Source organism: Channa argus, chromosome 13 (genome assembly GCF_033026475.1).
Source record: "Channa argus isolate prfri chromosome 13, Channa argus male v1.0, whole genome shotgun sequence".
Taxonomy (NCBI): domain Eukaryota; kingdom Metazoa; phylum Chordata; class Actinopteri; order Anabantiformes; family Channidae; genus Channa; species Channa argus.
The window spans coordinates 15,365,044-15,383,494 of NC_090209.1; the positions used below are offsets into that span (position 1 = coordinate 15,365,044).

General features: G+C 41.8%; 1 protein-coding gene across 8 annotated transcripts in view; it reads left to right on the forward strand.

The window, feature by feature from the left end:
• Positions 1-18,451, forward strand: part of rerea (arginine-glutamic acid dipeptide (RE) repeats a) — a 121,464-nt gene that overhangs the window by 93,784 nt on the left and 9,229 nt on the right. For 5 of the 8 annotated variants that reach the window (XM_067528557.1, XM_067528558.1, XM_067528560.1 and 2 more), the window contains 7 exons: positions 4,922-5,002; positions 14,887-15,049; positions 15,163-15,255; positions 15,787-15,986; positions 16,223-16,384; positions 16,475-16,591; positions 16,692-18,067. In XM_067528557.1, the coding sequence (XP_067384658.1) occupies positions 4,922-5,002; positions 14,887-15,049; positions 15,163-15,255; positions 15,787-15,986; positions 16,223-16,384; positions 16,475-16,591; positions 16,692-18,067 (2,192 nt within the window). The remainder of the gene's footprint in view (positions 1-4,921; positions 5,003-14,886; positions 15,050-15,162; positions 15,256-15,786; positions 15,987-16,222; positions 16,385-16,474; positions 16,592-16,691; positions 18,068-18,451) is intronic. The other 3 variants (XM_067528561.1, XM_067528559.1, XM_067528563.1) reach the window with 1 other exon arrangement.

Genomic DNA, 18,451 nt, shown 5'->3' on the forward strand with positions numbered 1-18,451 from the left:
ACCTTATATAGTACTCAGCAGGCGGATGAGAGCAGAGGAGTAGTTGATTGAACCACCATGAAAAGCAAAAAGGTAATCTGTCATTATGAGTGAAACTATTTCAGACATGGAACAGTCCTCTGCATTTTCTAAAGTCTGAGAGAGGCAATTCTGATACACCGCTTCTTTATGTGTGTGTTTTTTCAGAAGCCAAATCAATGCTTACGGCCCACACAAATCTGTTTTTCCGTTGTTTTGATTGTGCGATAGTCTCAACTGTAAAAATAAACCCTTTCAAACTAGGAACAGAAAGCACTTCAAGTAAAATACACATTGGGCATTTCTTTTTGGTGCTGCTAAAGGTTTCTCGACTGATGCAGTATTGCAAAATTGGAATAATGTTGCAACACTAAATGTATTTGATCTAAGTAACCAGTTGTTATACAGCATAAAACCACAATTATCTGAAAGGATGTGATTTTCAACTATGGGGACGACAGCTGCTTTATTAGATCAGAACAATACTTTTACAGATTTAGCTCGTTAACAATTGCTTAACAATTTTTGATGACTAGCTGGTCACTACTGACATTTTTTTGGATATAGATACATGCTTTTGATTAAGTGCTTGCACATGTTCTTTTTTCTAATGTGAAAAACAATACTACTTTATAATATAGACTGATCTCATAAATATCAGATCTATATATTTATTTTTGAAAGGTATTTACTTAGATTCAGTTTGGCAGTCATATTGAAACTTAAACTAATGTTATATCATCTCATCTTGAGTATTTAGCATCTAAAGCCTTTGTGAATTGCACCAAAAGGTTTATGCACTGAATAACCTAATATATTGAAATCATCTCTGCACATAAAGCTGCTTCCATGGCTGATTGTTAAGTGGTGCTAATAATGCATCAACCAACAGGTGGTGCCATATAAACAATCAGAAACAGCCACAGTGGTTGTGCTGTGTGTCACCGTGTCAGAGGGAGAGAGGCTGATCTATTACTGTTGTGGAGCAGGAGGTCTATTCCTCAGCCAGCTCCACTGTGCGGCGGCTTATCTCCGGCTGTGTCTTCAGCTGATGGATGACTGGAGCATGCCGCCAAAAGCTCTGTGGTGCAAATGAAGGGAGAAAAAAGAGAGAGTAGAGGCCCCCCAGTGGTAGAACACATACCTGAGACACAACACCCCAGCAAAAACACCACAGGCGGAAGATGCACAACATGCCACCCTGTGATGAAATGCTTTAATTTATTGGTCCTCAGTTGTAGAGGGAGCTCTGTTTGATATGACACTTTAGTAGCAACTTTATCACCATTATGGTATAACGCCAACCAGGCTTTCTAGCATTGTTTTTTTTATCTAAATAGAAGACAGGATGGGTGTGTACTGGAATTTCCTGTCACCTTTTATGTCAGTACAAGCCAAAGGAAACAGTGGATGTTACTGTGCTTGCCAAAGTTATTGGGTAAATACAAAAACAGGACTTTTGCTTTGTTGAAGTAACATTAGAGCTACAGAAAAATATATTCTCGATTTAAGGCTTTTAACGGGTTTGTAAATAAGGGACACATCTCTGTTTTTAACATAACTACATTTCTTCATATCTACACATGGATTTTTTTTTTTTTTATCTATGTTGTCATTGCAAAGAGGATGTGGCAAGTCTACTGTCTGTCAATGCGGTCTCACTCTCTCTTCTTCAAACATGTTGTGATTTCCTCTCTCCACCCCATGGCCAAGCTTATTATGAGCTGATATTTCGTAAGAGATAGAAGTTATTTTCCCTTTGGTTTTGACTAGCTGACTGATTGCCCTTGGCCCTCTGGGTTTATACACATCAGGCATGGAAAGGTCAGCTTTTAACACCAAGTCAAGTATAATGACTCCATATTGAGTGAAAGTGACTTTGTTTGCCATTGGACGGTCTAACGTCTGCATTTTAATGGAATGACATTTAGCAGGAATTATGTTCTTTGTGTGAGCCTGCGCTGCTTTTGTCATCATGATAACATCTTCGGCATACGTCCGCATTATCTTAACCAGTTTTTCAACTCCCAGCAATCAATTCTCAAGCAGGAAGTGCGCACACACAACAATAGCCTATTGAATCATTTTTACTCGTTGTCCTCCTTCTTTTACATGTCTCCTCTGCAGCCTTACAATAGTGCACTGTTAGGCTGTGAGGAAAAACCTAGGGCGGGTGAAAAGTGCCAGCTCTCTGGAACACACTCAGAGGGAGAAGCTTGTTGTTTCTGCACAGCGGATGGCCATTTGGTAGCACTTCTACCCAGCTTCTCCCCCCCTCCTCTCCTCTCACTCTCTTGCTCTGGCTTTCAGCCCCTCCTCTGCTGCCTTGTTGCCTAGCAACGGAGGGCTCGAGCAATCGGAGCAGGGGCAGAGCGATTCAGAGAGCAGATTGGCGGATGATTTATTAGCTGGGCTGGAGAGCAGTGAGCCCAGGCAGCTGAAATGGAGCCTTAAACTGGAGCCGACATGTAGAGAGGGAGGAGGGAGCCAGCAAGAGAAAGAAAACGGAAGGGAGGAGGGAGCACAGCTCCTCTGTGGAGACTGACAGACTGGGTAAATAGTACAGTTGAGGAACATAATTAAAGTGACATAATTAGGACAGACACAGGCTGCATGGGAAGATCTAATTGATTTTTGTCATTTCAGATCCACAACCTCAGGTAATGATCAGCACTCTCACCCTTAGGCTGCTAAAGAAACATGTCATGACTCAAGATTGTACATCCAGTTAATGAAATATTTGTGCTTCCTGCACATTTTTGAAGCCTGTATTTCAGTGGAATTTAGTTTACCTCTTTATGCCATCGGTAAAGCAAGCCTTGTTAGATTCAGATCCTCTGAAATTCTGCTGTGGCCTTCCATCTGTTATATTTAGCTAAATTGAAGCTTGATTGACAGTACAAATGGTAATCTGCTCATAAACCTTCAAGTGGCTTGACATGGGTTTAGGAACGCTTGTGTTGGAGACGGCTCCATCTACTGGCTAATCAACCACTACACTTTCACTGTGATTAATGCAAATAGTATCTCATGACAGTGATAGGACAGGCCTTTTTGTCCAGCTGTCAAGTGTTTTAGGTTCTAATTAGGCCTCTTGTGTTTGATTGTTTAGTCTGCTTTAGCTTAGACTTATACTTTTCTTTTTTGTTCATCACAATTACACACTAAAACTACAGAGCCTGAAACTATTGAATTTGTTTGTGTGTTTTTCTTTTAAACACAGTCATTCATTTCCTTTGTTGAGATTGGCTCGCCTGTAATTTTTCCTTCTGAAAGACAGTTGTGTTCTGCAGCTGACTGTGTTACTTCTGAAAATCTGGTCTTTGTTCCCCACTGAACTTGAGCACGTAAACAATCTGTGGTTACATAACGTACTATACATGGTGTGGAAAATGAATTCCTGACACACAGACGAGACTCTGTGTCAGGTTTTCCTTCTTACTTGTCTCCTTCTTCCATGACCAAGACCTTTCTCCACACAAATTGTATCAGCACTGCCTCCCCTTTCGGGCTGGCAGTTAGTTAAGTTTGTGCCTCTGTGTGCGTGCTTACCCAAAGCCCTGAAAACATTTAAAGGCTGCTGTGGTTCCCTTATAGGAAAACCGACAGCTTTCATGTAGTTGTTATACCAAATAGTGACTTGGGTTTTTCCTGTGTGGGGTAGAGACATGAAGCCTGGTACTTGTCAAGTGTGTGAGGATTGAGAACAGGCTGAAATGAACACTGTGCCTGACACTATCATGAAGCCCAGTACTCCACTCCGGGTTTTCCAGCCTGCTGAAAACCAGAGGCTCTCTTGCAGAAAGATCACATGTAAAGCCTTCCCCTTTGTAGTGGAAGAGCAGAGAGTGACAAGCTATTTCTTGCTTGTAAAAAAAAAAAACATAAAACAAATAAAAGGATTTTAAAAAGCGATGTACAGTCGAAGACATTTTGGATTTTCCCCCTAATTTTTCCCTTTAACTGTGGATGTGTGAGGAGATTTGTGCCGTGTTCCCTGAGGACTTTTCCCTGCTTTTTGCTGGAGTTACTTGGTAGAAACGGTTCGCTGAGATCACTGAGGAACGGGGCTCGCCTCTGGAAAGAAAGTAAATTTGTTGCTTGTCTGCTTCGCTGATTATGAATGTTTTTAGCCTCCGCTTTTATGGCTTGCGGTCTGTGGTATTTAAAGAAGAAGAAATAAAATTAGACTTCTTACCTTATGAATATTTATTCATTTCTGTTTTTGGTGCTTTGAGGTGAGGTGGTGTGTTCACATTAAGTTTTCATGTCAGATTAAACATCTTGTTAGTAAGTAGCAATTTCGGTCATGGTGCTGTTAGTCTCCTTTCAGTGTTATCTGGATGTATTTGTCAATCCTGACACGTTATCATTGCTTTTGAATTTGTCAAATTGGCCACCATGCACAGTGAAGCGTTCCTTTATAGCTCTCAAGTTTAGGTTTTGACTTTGAACTTTTGACTTGTGAGATTAACAACACACTCATCCATTCGAATCTTTTATAATTGTTTTTATATTAATTTGTATTTGTCTATCTGTAATTTGCCACTACATGAAAAGAGGAGCTTAATCTCAGCGTCTGTCCCAGCCTTACTTGTCATTTCCTCTCTCATTTTTGCCCTGCCATGGCTGTGTTTGCTCCGGAGTTTAAACGGCTAGAGAGGTTTCTAGATACAAATCAAACCTCTCCAACCACAGACTAGTGAAATGAAAACAGTGTTTTTTGTTTGGTTTTTATTTTTGTTGTTGTTGTGGGGTTTTTTTTTTGTTGTTGTTGTTGTTGTTTTTTGGTCATGGTTTTAGCCAGTAAGCTTGTGTTGTCGCAGTTTAGCTGACTTCACAGATACTAACTAATCTCTTCTTCTTCTCTCTGCCCCCCCCCCCCAAAAAAAAAAAATTGCAGAAGCGCTTCATTAAAGGGTTGAGACAGTTCGGCAAAAACTTCTTTAGGATCCGAAAAGAGCTGCTGCCCAATAAAGAAACGGTAAGATGATTTATTACTCATTATACTGTAGAACTTTTTTTCTGTGCTTCATTTGTTTTGTGGCACTACAATGGAAACTGAATCTAAACTAAGGCACCTGTGGTCTGCTTGTAAGTTATCGACAGATTGAGCAGTATAACAGTGTCTGTGTGATATTTTGAGTGTATGTAGTTTTTAACCAGAGGTCTTATTGATAAGAGGTAAGTGCAGTCTGCCAACAACTCTGCTGCAGTATTATCTGATCTCCATTCAAGCTGTCTGGAGAAAAAACACTTGTGATACCTGAGAAGAGAAAAGTCTAAATGTGCTTCACAGACAGCTACTTAAACCTAACAAGTGACGTGCTGAACATTAATTAGCACCTGCTGTTAGCGAGTTGTAAACAGGTTTTGCAGATGTGATGTGAGCTACTGTGTTTATAGCATCTCAGGTCTGAAGAGCAGTCTGCTTTATGTCACACGTGTGCTAAAGTGTTTGTTTTTTTGGTTTTTTTTTTGGTTTTTTTAAACCATGTTGTAGCACATTTCACTAAAAATGCTGAATAATTGCTTGAGTATAATAAAAAAGCTGCGTGTGACGGAAGCATTTTAAGAATAAACACAGACTTTTAACAAAATTATTTATTACCTTAAAAGAAGGAATTACTAAGTGCTTAGCCAGTACTCGGCTGGCACAAACACATACTAACTAAGAACTTATTACTTTATTTAAGGCCCAGTCAATAGTGTCCACATAAATTCGAGATAAATCTGTAATCATAAATACATAGTTTAAATTTAACATCTGCTTTTATGTGACATTTAATCTAACTAATCAACATCTAATCATACCTGAAAATACTGATCTTCTTTTTGCAAAATTTACTGATGCGAACAAATCTTTTAACTGCAGTGGAAAATATAAATAACATGGTGAGTCTATGCATTCAAAACTGTCGCTGTCAATTTAACAGTGAAAGCAGGTTGAATTTTAATGTAGGGTGAATTACTTTGTTTCTTTATTATCATTGCATTGTAATTGTTTATTCCTAGTAGTTTTATCGTTTGTCAGTTACTGATAAAGCTTTTGATTGTAGGAGACAAAACCATTTACTATCTGTCATGCTTTTAGGAACTCTCTTAATTGTGTTGTGTACACAAGCAGAGGGATGTTTTCTCTTGTCAGTTTCCCTGCTTTATGTGGGAGCATTATAGTGCGCACGCGTCAATGTGTTAATCATCACTGAAAAACTGTGACCTGTTTCAGGGTAAAACTGGGTCAAATCCATGCCTAACAATGATTAACAACAGATAGATGTCAACAGTTTGCTATCATCTTTACCTTCTACACAAGGCAAGAAAGGCTTTAAGGGCCTGAGAAGGATTTCATTTTCATCTTCACAATACTTGGCAGTAAAGGGAACATGGTGTACATGTTGCTTCCATGTCCTCTGCACCTCTGGCCTAGCTGTTAAATTATTCCTATGTATGAATTATAATTCACCAAACAGTGCAGGCCTTGCTGTTTCCTTAAGGCCTCTTGTGCTGAAAGTGTGCCGATATAATGCCAATGTAGACATCAAAGGAAAAATTAAAGGTGTTTGTCAGATGTCTTGCTGTTTCACTACTTCTTTGTGTTCTGAGAGCTGAGGATATGTCAGCCCTGTTTTTCAAACACCTCTACAGATGATCTTTTTTTTTTCATTCAAGAACTCTTTAGTTTTACCTTCTTTGTGATACTTTTTTTTTTTTTATTCCTCCAAACCAATTTGAATCTCTTTAATAAGAGATTAAAGTGTGTGAATACAGTTTCTTCAGAGGTTTGTTCAATTATTTTTACTGGTTTTGAAATGTACGACTAGTCCAGTTGATTGGCTATAAAGGAGGTAATAATGCAGTTTTACCTAGAGGGGGAGTGTACTTGGCAGAGAGGTAATAGACCTCCTCCAGGATCTAGGCCTGCCGCCACCACAGAGCAGAGAAAGATTAATTTTCCCCCTGCAAATGGAAAATAAACTGCCCTTTAAACATATGAAAAGAGAAGAAAATGACAGAGAGTAAGGGTAGGGTAGGAGCAACCAGAGGAGAAGGAGTAAGGTGAAGCTTTAGCTCAATATAGACACTGAAAAGCCCGGGTTGTCACACAGGGGAGGAAAAAATACTTTGCTTATGATTGAACTTGCTTTTGTGTTGTAAGACAGATCTGAGTGAGTGCCAGTCAATACCCTGAGGAAGGCTCCATTTATTTTCTTTCTGCTCATTCCCAAATCCTATCTCTGGAACATGAGCACAACAGTATTTTAGGTCTGGGAAACAACAGAGGTTTTCCCATTATCTCCAGTCACCGACACATATTACTGGTACTGTACTTGCATGTCAGCCTTTGAGAAAGAAGCAAATATAAGTGTTCCTGCCCTAAATCCTGGCCGAACCAGAGTTGTTGAACTAAATTGCATAGCATAAAGCCCCTGAGCTGATATCCAGAGACCAAGTACAGTGCGTCTCCCCCTTACTGTTCCTCTCGCTAGCCCCTATTAGCTGCGCTACCCCTGAAGCGCCAGCACAGCTCGAACAGTCAGTGCCAGTGGTAAGCACCCAGCGCTGTGTAAACACACCAGGCCTGACTAGCACTCAGGAATGCTTTATATAAAGTCACATAAAGGCCCACAGGGGGAAGTGGGTGTGTCATCTGACCGTTTGCAACTGGCTTTTCTGCCACCATTTCTTTCAGTCCAGAGAGGACGTCATGGAACATGAACTCGCTGCTTCTTTTGTTTAAACTGTTAAATGTGCTGAAATAGCAGATCACACATAGCCCTTTGCCTGATATTTTTACTGGAGGGGTTTTCATAAAAATGTGGTTTTAGAGGATATCAGCAGTTGGCATTTGCTGAACTGATTTGTATCAGCCACAGCTCTGTTTGCTGTGCAGCTGTGCGGGGCAACTGACAGAGAAAATTAGATCAAATTCAAAACAAATTAGTTATACAGGATTGTGCCCAAAGCATATGATAGGTAGAAAAGGAAGAGCAGTGACCTTGCACATAAAACGTTACCATTTAAATTTGCAGGTAAGAACAAATTAATGTACCTGAAATTGTACTAATTTGGAATCAGAGCTGTTTTCAGTGGCCAGTCACTATATTTTTTTTTCAAGTATAATATGCATCACTTACTATCACTTATTTATTTTATACTCAGAGATCACTGTAATGTCTTTACAGATTATAACAATTCTTTCGCAATAGAATTTATAGCAAATATAATCTAATAAATTCAGGGAAACAAATTAAAATCTTTTAAAAGCATAGAACAAAAATGTAACGTGTATATGTTTGTCAGTTTAGTTTTTGCCAGAATCTCTTTCTGTTTCTTGTTGTTTATTCTCTTAAGGCCACTTTCCTCTTCTTTATCATTAAAGCACAGAAATTGGCAATTGGCATTAGTATATGTTAGCACTGACACAGTTTAGTTAATTCAGGTTTGGTGAGAATTAGTGAAAAATTATGGGAAGTAACTAGATATAAAAATAAGTTGTTGTTTTTTTTTATTATGAAATATAGTCAGGATCTACTTGCAAAGCAAAACATCAGCTGCAAGCCATGTAAACTTTAAGGACTAGAATTAAACTTGAAAACCGATGCATAGAGGCATTATCCTGCTGAGTCCTACTTTGTTATGGCATGGAGGTGGAAACGACAGAAAGGTGCAGTGTCTTATCTAAGCTGACACAGATGATGCCACAGTGTTTATTTGATTCACGTCACAAGTCAAACAAGTGCACTCAAATGGTAAACACTTTGATTCCAACAGCTGCACAGCAATAATTAGAAAAACATAACTGTAATTGTCAGTAATGCTTATGAATTATGTTTATTGTTAGGTTTTGGTTATGACTTGGGACCGGACAGTGGTGAGCCTTCTCTGATGTGCAGGGCATATGGTGTACCTGAGCTGTATGCCTATTGTTCAAACACTGCTGTGTTTGCGTTGACAGTGAGATCAATCAGGAGGTGATGTGCCGAGCACATCCTGCAGAATCTTGTTCTCTCTGGGAAAGTAGAGTGCCCCTCCCCATCCAGACTTTGTCATTTACAGGATGGCCAACAGGAGAACAGTGTTCTCAACACAACCTCACAACAGATGTTTGCCCTTGTAAAATCTGTACAAACGTCAAATTGAATCCATTACCACATCTTTAGCTCAGCAACAGAACGTTGGGGATGAGCAAGATTATAAATACTTTGGTCCAAACATTAATTAATACAGCTACAAACTACAGGGGCCTGGTCCAGTTGGCAGTGGCTGTCAGTGGTGTGACAGAATGGCTTCCGCGTTTGGTAAATGATATAAATTGTTTAGGCAGCAAAATCGCTGCTTGCTGATGGAAGCTCAGCCAGCATGTATTGATGTTCTTTTAGCAGACCACAGGCAATTTAGCGCAGCTGAGTGTTGGCAAAATCTTTTTTTTCAGCCTAATAGATGGAGCCTAGAGAGCTTAAACTCCCTGTGTAATTGAGTTCTTTGGTAGGCTTCATGTTGTGGTTTTTGGGGACTAGCTTATCAGCAGAACATGCAGGATCGACCCTCCAGCAAAAAGGCACTGTTGCCATCCAATCTGTTTTCATTGGCAAAACCGCTTACAGCAGGAAAAACACGAGTGCTGATTCTTCAGCATGTGCATCCCTGACCTGTGAAAGCAGAGCTTATTCAGTCATTCTCCAGCAGAAAGGCTCCACGCAGCAGGGAATGGCTTCTATTTAACCGCCTTTCACATCCTCTCTGCTCCAGCCAAGGTCCTTTCACTATTCAGTTGTCGTCATCTGCCGGCAGGTTCAAGGCAGCACTGTGCTGTAGGTCTATTTTTAAATTCACAACATACATGAGGCTGATACCTTGAATATTTGACCTCTGGAGTTTATTTTGCAAAAACCACTAGAAATATAGTGCAGCTTCAGCAATAGAAATAAAAGATTTAAATTCCACATTGGATTTTGTTCAGAAACTACCAAAACAGAAAATTGAAAAGCAGGAAAGAAACATGAAGCCAATTCATATAACTGAATCTGGAAAAGACACTACTTCATTAGTACAACAATTTTTGATTGATGAATGTTTTTATAGTTAGAATTGGCTTATTCTAAACACATAACCAGCATCAAGCTAACTTATTTTGTGCAAATATGTTACAGGTTCTCATGTCATCTATATCATTCAAAGGTTACAGATGCTTTAATGACAATGCTGTTAAAAGGCCTTTTCATTTGAGAGCATATACAATAGCCCTGTGTGCATCACAAATGTACGTCTCTGACCTGCTTAACCACATGAGCATTTACAATGTTACCCCCTAGAGTTACAGTCAGTACAAGGATGATAGAAAAGTCAGGAACCACTCACTGTACAACCTGTCTTGGGCAATAAATGCCAAGTCCAGGGGTCGAGCACACACATGATTAAACTCCAGTTTCATTTAGCTGTGAGAAATATATCCCCCTTCACCTCAATGAAATGAATCAGGAAGCAATCCTTTCTTTTGGCTACAGACTGTGGAGGAAGCATAAGGAGCAGAGCTTCATGCTTCACTAATGGATGTTTACACAACTCACTATCAGCCACCAGAACACAGAAATCACATGCTCTCTGTGCATTCTGCTCCCCCACATGTGGCTAAACTGCCTTACATGTTTAGCAGAGACTTTAATTTGTGGAGAGATTTTTAGGAAGGGTTGTGGTTGGATTCAATGATTGTTCATTGTTATCCTCTGCTGGGTCTTTATTCCTCCCTCTCGGCTAACCCCCCACCCCCCTTCTCAGTACTCCGCTGTTCTCTCCTCCTTCCCCTTCACTTGCCAGTAACGGCCTTAACCGTTTGGCTTCATGTCAAATCAGGGGCCTTTTGTGGCTCTGTCACAAATCTGCCAGGAAAAACAGAAACCATCTGTTCAGGCCTGGGCCTAAGAGGGGATGAGGGTGTAAATACATGAGTTTAGCCCTCGCCCTCAGCTCAGCCTGCACACAGAACCACCGAGCTCAGAGGAAGATCCCACACTCCCACTCAGCCTCAGTCTGCACTTACCCACAGTTATACTGTAGTCTACTGGGGTTTCATGGTTAACCTTATTATGTCTAAATCTTACAGGCAAGAAGAAAAAATGGCAACAATTTTAAAATGGAATTCATATCAAATATTTATGAATTTTGATAATTTGTAGTATACAGTAGTGGTAATATTGTTCCTTTGCATAATGCTGACAGTAACTTCATGTTCATTATTCTGTCTTTCACTTTGCTTTTTACATAGTTTCAATTCCTGCTGAGGAATAGCCAAATATATTATGATCATTTTTTAATTGATAAAATTGCTACTGTTTGCCAGAATTTGAGCATATATTGAGCTCTGTCACCTGTTAAACTTTGTTACAAAAAGTGAGCACTCTTGTTTATTTGTACATGCCCCCACAGAAATCAGACCTTCAATTCTTTGCATCAACAGAAATGTGAGACATCTTAATGCTTCCTACTTTTTATACATACGGGTATTTTTTATTGTAGACCTTAAAAAGAGGTTATAAAATCAAATTTCAAAACAGGTTATTTCAAAAGAAAAGACATGTTACTTTAACATAAGGCATACAATCCACTAAAGACCATATTAAATTACGGTTTCTGGTTCTCAGCAAAAAAGCACATTACACATGTAGCAAAAACATACTTTATTTTATTTTTATGCCGGTCAGAGTAAATTGATGAGTTAAAGTACTTGCATGATGGATGGAAGGATTTCAGTGTGTCTCAAGTATGGGTGAACATGAAAGTAACATTGGAGTTCATCTAATTTATACATACATGAATATAGAGAACCATTTCAAGTAGTAATAACTGGAATGAAAGCTAGGAGTGTTGTGATAGGAGGGTAAGCCATTTCCTTGTCGGATAATCCACCGGCCAGAAAGCTCCTGCAGATGGAAGCAGTCTAAAAGGTCTTATAATGCCGAGCTTATGTTGTCACTGTCTTATGTTCTGTGGAGTGTCAGCGCACTCTCTGCACTGATTTAGTGGACTGGAGAAAAATTATGGTATGCAGGCCAGGTCCAATCCAGATTTCTATTTCAAGTATTTCCAACAATTTTAACTGCATACTGGTGAACACTGGTGAAACATGTTAATGGAATTGTTTCTGGTTTGTAGCGTTCGTTTGGTGTAGGAAAAAAATCAACATTACGTGGAATATTTTAAGTACACACAATATTGTTGGCTAAACAGTCACGGAGAAGAAACATAAGGTTTTAAAAGTTGGTATTGCTATGGGGATATGGCAGCGTGACAGCGTGTCTTTGACAGAGGAAGGCAAAGTCGGTGTGAGAGATTGGATGTATGCGGCTTCTGAAGAACAAAATTTGACATGCGGACAGGCTCAGAGAGGTAATCTGTCAATCTCTGTTTGACACTAATTTACAGCACAAGGTCTCTCTCAGCTACAGGAATACCATGGTTATCTTCCTTGGCACATCACTCACAGATAACATATATAACTCCCCTGTGCATCAGTCTTTACTTTGTTAATGTGACTGTATTAAGAATTACTGTTTGTGAACAATAAAGGCAAAATCTTAAACATTACTAAAAGCTTTTTTGTTTGTGGTGTTTTTTTTACTGTATTCAGTTTTTGAGGTGCAGAGCACAGGTTGTCAGGTTCTTTACACCAAATAACCTTTAAATAACCATTTACTTACTGAATTTCTTAAACTGCGTCTTTTGTTTTCTTCTTTCAATTTTCATCCGGCGGTACCAGCTCATCAGTGCACCTGTTAATTCCCATTCAAAAAGCCCAAGTTTATATTTTCATTAGACACTGCCTAATGTAATGGTACTTGACACAGTGTAAGTGATGGAGAGGCAGGGTGACCTTTCCCTGTGTCTGCCAAGCTGTTGTTGAGACTGTGTAGTTGTCAGCCTGCAGCGAGGAGGCAGAGAGGCACTGCTGAGAACAGTCATTAAGCACAGAGCAAAGCCAGCGCTCGGCACCACTCGACACTTTTGATCTGCACATTTCAATTAGATTTCACATCAGGACGCCTGCCTTCCCTCAGTTAGCACCTGCGCTCTGCCTTCCCAACTGCCCAGCCAGACTTAAAAGGGAGGGAACAGGAAACAAATAGAAAGTTCTGTTATGTTAAAGCCTGAAATAGATGCACAAACACATGGCAACATAATGGAGCTTTTAGCTAAATAATCATTGGCTCCTTTGAGTGTGTACAAACAAGTTCTGTAAATGTTTGTAAGTAAAAACTATCTTGTACGGCTTTTCCATGACACAGTGCAGCTCCCTAATTTACCCTGAAATGTGAGAAGGTTTCTTAAAACTCAGACAGCCTCAGTAAATGTTCCCACTACTGCTTTGGCTGATAAGATGGAGTCCTACAGGCCTTGTGAGATATGATTTTCCCTTAAGAACAACATGAAGGGAGACTTTATTAAACTGGTTTTAGCCCACTGATTCAAACAGTTGCTGCCAATCAAAGCAGTGATTGAGAAATAAATCTTGTTCCTTAATTTCATACTTACACGAACCAGCAATAAAGGAACAACCACTGGCTAACTTCTGACCTGTTTTTTCACATCAAATGCCATGAATCAGTGTTTTCTGAGATAAGAAGTTAGAAATTGAAGCTTCAGTAACTTTTATGTTTCCCTTAATGCCACCTTATTATGCCTTGAAATTGCTTGCTTTATTATTTTTTTCTTAACGTTAAATTAGAGTAGAGTGAGAATTTTTTTGTTGCTATTTAAAACTGTCTATTTAATTAAATCGTTTCCTGTTATTGTTTGTTTTGGGACATTTGGATAGAAGATGTTTAGCTGTTGCTGAAAAGCTGCTGTGTGCATTTTAGAGAGCAATGCGCTGGCTAGTTTATGTCAAGGTTGTCAGCTGAAGCAGAGAAGGGAAAACCGTCAATAACCCTTAACCCCCCCGAGCTTTGTTCAGCAGCAGTTTAAAAAACCTCAGACATACGTTGGTTAATCTCTGAGCTTTGAATATTACAGGTAACTTACTGCTCACCCAGTAGTCCCACCACACCTTGATAAATTAAACTGGTAAAAGAACACTCCCTCACCACAGTTCATGATAAGCGAAAAGAAGGCAAAGCCCCACAGAAAACTACATAATTGTCTCTGACTCCTGTCACCAGTTTTCAAGGCTTGTGTATTATGAGTATGGCCAGAAAGCAGCAGTTAATATGCACAGGCTGTCTCAGCAAAGTGCTTTCTGATCCATGATTGCATGTGTTAATGTTTCAGTAGGGTATTGATTTTCTGGCGGCCTTTTGTACACCGGATTTATCCACCTCGCTCACTGGCAAGCGCACCCCTACGAATGTTTGATTAAAGTTCAATTGACTCTTCCAGTGAAGGGGCGAGGAGCCATTTCACTCCCTATTTGTAGCGCCAAATCTCTGCCTGACATGTTTTTTTTGTTCCCATTCAAGCTCTTGCCACCCAGCCAGCCACCAATGCACTGATCCTAATATCCCTGCATTCAGTGAGCCTCCTTGCCTAATCCTGGGACAGACAGGGCCATAGCACAAGCATGCCTGACCAACTACAAATCCTGGCATGGACTGACCTGTTCTGTGGCCTTTCACTGTGAAATACCGTGCTGACTGCTAATGTGTATTGCATATCTTATTCAACTCAACTGCAGTCATTTGAAAGTAATCGTTTTTCGTAGTTACATACCAGTTTTTCAACCACTTTGACAAATGGACCTTAATTCCTTTTAATGTGGTCAGTATTACCTGTACTTCATTATTAATGTGTGTGTGGGGAGTTATTAGTTTTGGTTTGGGTTTTTTGGGGATATTTTTGCCCTTTTAACATAGTTTGTTTTGTTTTTTACTTCAGGGAGAGCTAATTACCTTCTACTATTATTGGAAGAAGACCCCTGAGGCAGCTAGTTGTCGAGCCCACCGCAGACACCGCCGCCAGCCCGTCTTCCGCCGCATCAAGACACGAACCGCTTCAACTCCTGTCAACACTCCCTCTCGGCCCCCCTCCAGCGAGTTTTGTACGTATCTTTGACCCCCTCGAAGACAGCCAGGAAGGAGAAGACAGACATGGCTTGATATATTCTGCTGCTATTTGTTGTATATGAAGTGGTGGTGTTTGTCTATCTTCCAGTGGACCTCAGCTCAGCCAGTGAAGATGACTTTGACAGTGAAGACAGTGAACAGGAGTTGAAGGGCTACGCCTGCCGCCACTGTTTCACTACCAGTAAGACGCATGTTCCCTTTGCCGACTCTCAAACTTATCATATGGACTTGCTTGGTTATTCCTGTCGTGGTGGAGATCAGTGTGAGCCTGCACAACTGAATGTTGTGTGACAGATGGGCATCAGAGGATGTCAGAACTAATTTGATCAAATCAGACACGAGCCCACAGCTTGTTCACTTTCTCCAACTCATTATCTTTCCCCTCTTTCCACACAGCTGGTTTCCAGTGGCAGGCTCCCATCTGATCATTCTTAGGTTTCTGCCATTCCAACAAGGGTGACTAATTAGTCGCAGCTTTGTAGTATTAACCCATAAAGACCTCATCTGTACTTTACTGTTATTTTAAATACAGAATCCATTTGAGTACAACTCCTCTTGAAAATATATTATTTGTCTGATTATCTTGTTCTACAAAGTTACTTAGGGACGATCTGTCTATTCTTCAACATTACTGTAGTTGCAAGATAATTTCTGTGTGTTTGGACCAACTGTGAGAATGTGGTGTTTTATAACTGTAAATGGCTTTGCACAGCCTCCAAGGACTGGCACCACGGGGGCCGGGAGAACATCTTGCTGTGCACAGACTGCCGCATTCACTTCAAGAAGTACGGTGAGCTGCCCCCTATTGAGAAGCCTGTGGACCCACCGCCATTTATGTTCAAACCTGTCAAAGAGGAAGAGGATGGACTCAGCGGGAAGCATAGCATGAGGACCAGACGAAACCGAGGCTCGGTGCGCACTCAAACTCTTACTTCCTATTTCTCCTTTTATTTTCACTTTTAGGAACCATAGCCTCAGTTATCCCTGGAGTAATGCAGAGCCAGACTACAAAGGAATAAGCATATCATCTCTTGACAAGTAGTACAGAGAAAGCTTTGTGCTGAGATTGTTTCAAATATTGTGTGTTATAAAAATGAAATAGCATAGAACACATCGTGAGTTTTCTTGGCTTGGTTTGTTACCCATAGATGTCAACTCTTCGAAGTGGTCGTAAGAAGCAGACAGCCAGTCCCGATGGCAGAGCCTCACCTACCAACGAGGATTTGCGCTCCAGTGGTCGTACTTCACCCAGCGCAGCAAGTACTGACAGTACTGATAGCAAAACAGACTCCATGAAGAAGCCAAGCAAGGTAAACACAGAAGACACCCATTGGAGCATTGTATTTCTGTGCATGAATCTATGTGAAATGTTCCCGAATGACCCCTCTGCTTCAACTCAGCAGAAGATTAAGGAGGAGGCTCCTTCACCTATGAAGAGTGCCAAACGGCAAAGAGAGAAGGGCGCTTCAGACACTGAGGAGCCTGAGAGAGCCAGTGCCAAAAAGTCCAAGACACAAGTGAGTCTGTGGTCTCTATTTTTCTCATAGTGGAATGCATAGACCGCATGTCATGTTGTTCATTTATCTCTCTCCGCTATCTTTCTCCTCTGCTCCCCAGGAGCTGAATCGGCCAGACTCGCCCTCAGAATGTGAGGGTGAAGGAGAGGGAGAAGGCGAGAGTTCTGACGGGCGCAGCATCAACGAGGAGCTCAGTAGCGATCCTAAAGACATTGACCAGGACAACCGGAGCTCCTCTCCAAGCATCCCAAGTCCCCGTGACAATGAAAGTGACTCCGACTCCTCTGCCCAGCAGCAGCAGCTGTTGCAAAGTCAGCACCCTCCAGTCATCCAGTGTCAGCCAGGCAGCTCTGCTGCCTCCACAGCACCACCTCCACCTACATCATCCGCTCCCCCACTTCCCCAACAGGTCTCCCCCACAGCAGCCTCCACCGCTCTACCTCCCCAGCCTCTGCCCCAAGCAAGCCCAATGGCCCTTATCCAGACAGCAGCACCCCTCCACCCTCAAAGGCTTCCTTCTCCACATTCACCTCTCACTCAGGCCCCACCTCCTTGCCCCTCAGTCCCACCACAGTCATTACCCAGTTCACATCATGGACCCATGCCTCCCATGCAGCATCCACTGCAGCCTGGCCCCTCACACATGCCTCACTCACACTCCTTGACTCCTCAGGGCTTCCCTGTGGGTCAGACTCAGGTCCCACCCCCGCCAATCTCTGGCCAGTCACAGCAGAGGCCGCACTCGCCTCCTTCCCAGTCCCAGTCATCTGCTCAGAGTGGAGGCCAGCCACCAAGAGAGCAACCGTTGCCCCCAGCCCCAATGTCCATGCCTCACATCAAACCTCCACCAACCACGCCCATTCCTCAGATACCCAACCCACAGTCCCACAAACACCCACCTCATGTGTCTGCACCTCCATTCCCTCAGATGCCTTCAAACCTGCCTCCACCTCCAGCCCTGAAGCCCCTCAGCTCCTTATCCACCCACCATCCTCCCTCAGCGCATCCACCACCCCTTCAGCTCATGCCACAGGGGCAGCAGCTTCAACCACCCCCAGCTCAGCCTCCAGTTCTCACCCAGTCGCAGAGTCTCCCACCAGCATCCAGCCTCCAGCCACCTCCAGCTCCTCCACTGCCTCCCTCTGCAGCGACATCACATCCCAATGGTCCCCCTCAGCCGGGCTTCTCTTCTCATCCTTTCACTACAGTTCTACCTCCAACTGGCCCTCCCCCACCCTCATCAAACTCAATGCCTGGTTTACAGCCTCAATCCTCCACTCCATCCTCTGCCATCTCTATGCCACTCCCTGCCTCGGTCACTTGTGCTGGCCCGGGCCCGGCACTCCCACCAGTACATATCAAAGAGGAGCCTCTGGATGAGTCGGAAGAGCCAGAGAGCCCTCCACCCCCACAGAGAAGTCCCTCACCAGAGCCTACTGTCGTCAATACTCCAAGCCATGCAAGCCAATCAGCACGGTATGTCTAAAAAAAAATAAATTTTGATTATACCTATGCACTGTCTGGAAAAGGGAAAAAAAACATACACCAGCACAAGTTATGTATCAGTAGTTGTTGAGCTGCTTACTGCCTTGTCTGGGGATGCTGATTAGCTCCCAAACACCTCCATCAACAAAGAGTCTTTTCCTTCAGGTTTTAAGGTATTTGATGTAGGCAACAAATCAAGTGTCCTCAGTAAAACAGGCATCCAAGGGCAAAATTCACCTGAGGGACTTATGGCTAGGTATTATAGGGGATCGAGAGCAGAGAGATTAATTACAGTGAGATGCGAGTGAACTGAGGCCTCTGAATATAAGTTTCTGTATTTGTCTTGTGCTTAAGTGGCTGTTAGACTGCCAATGA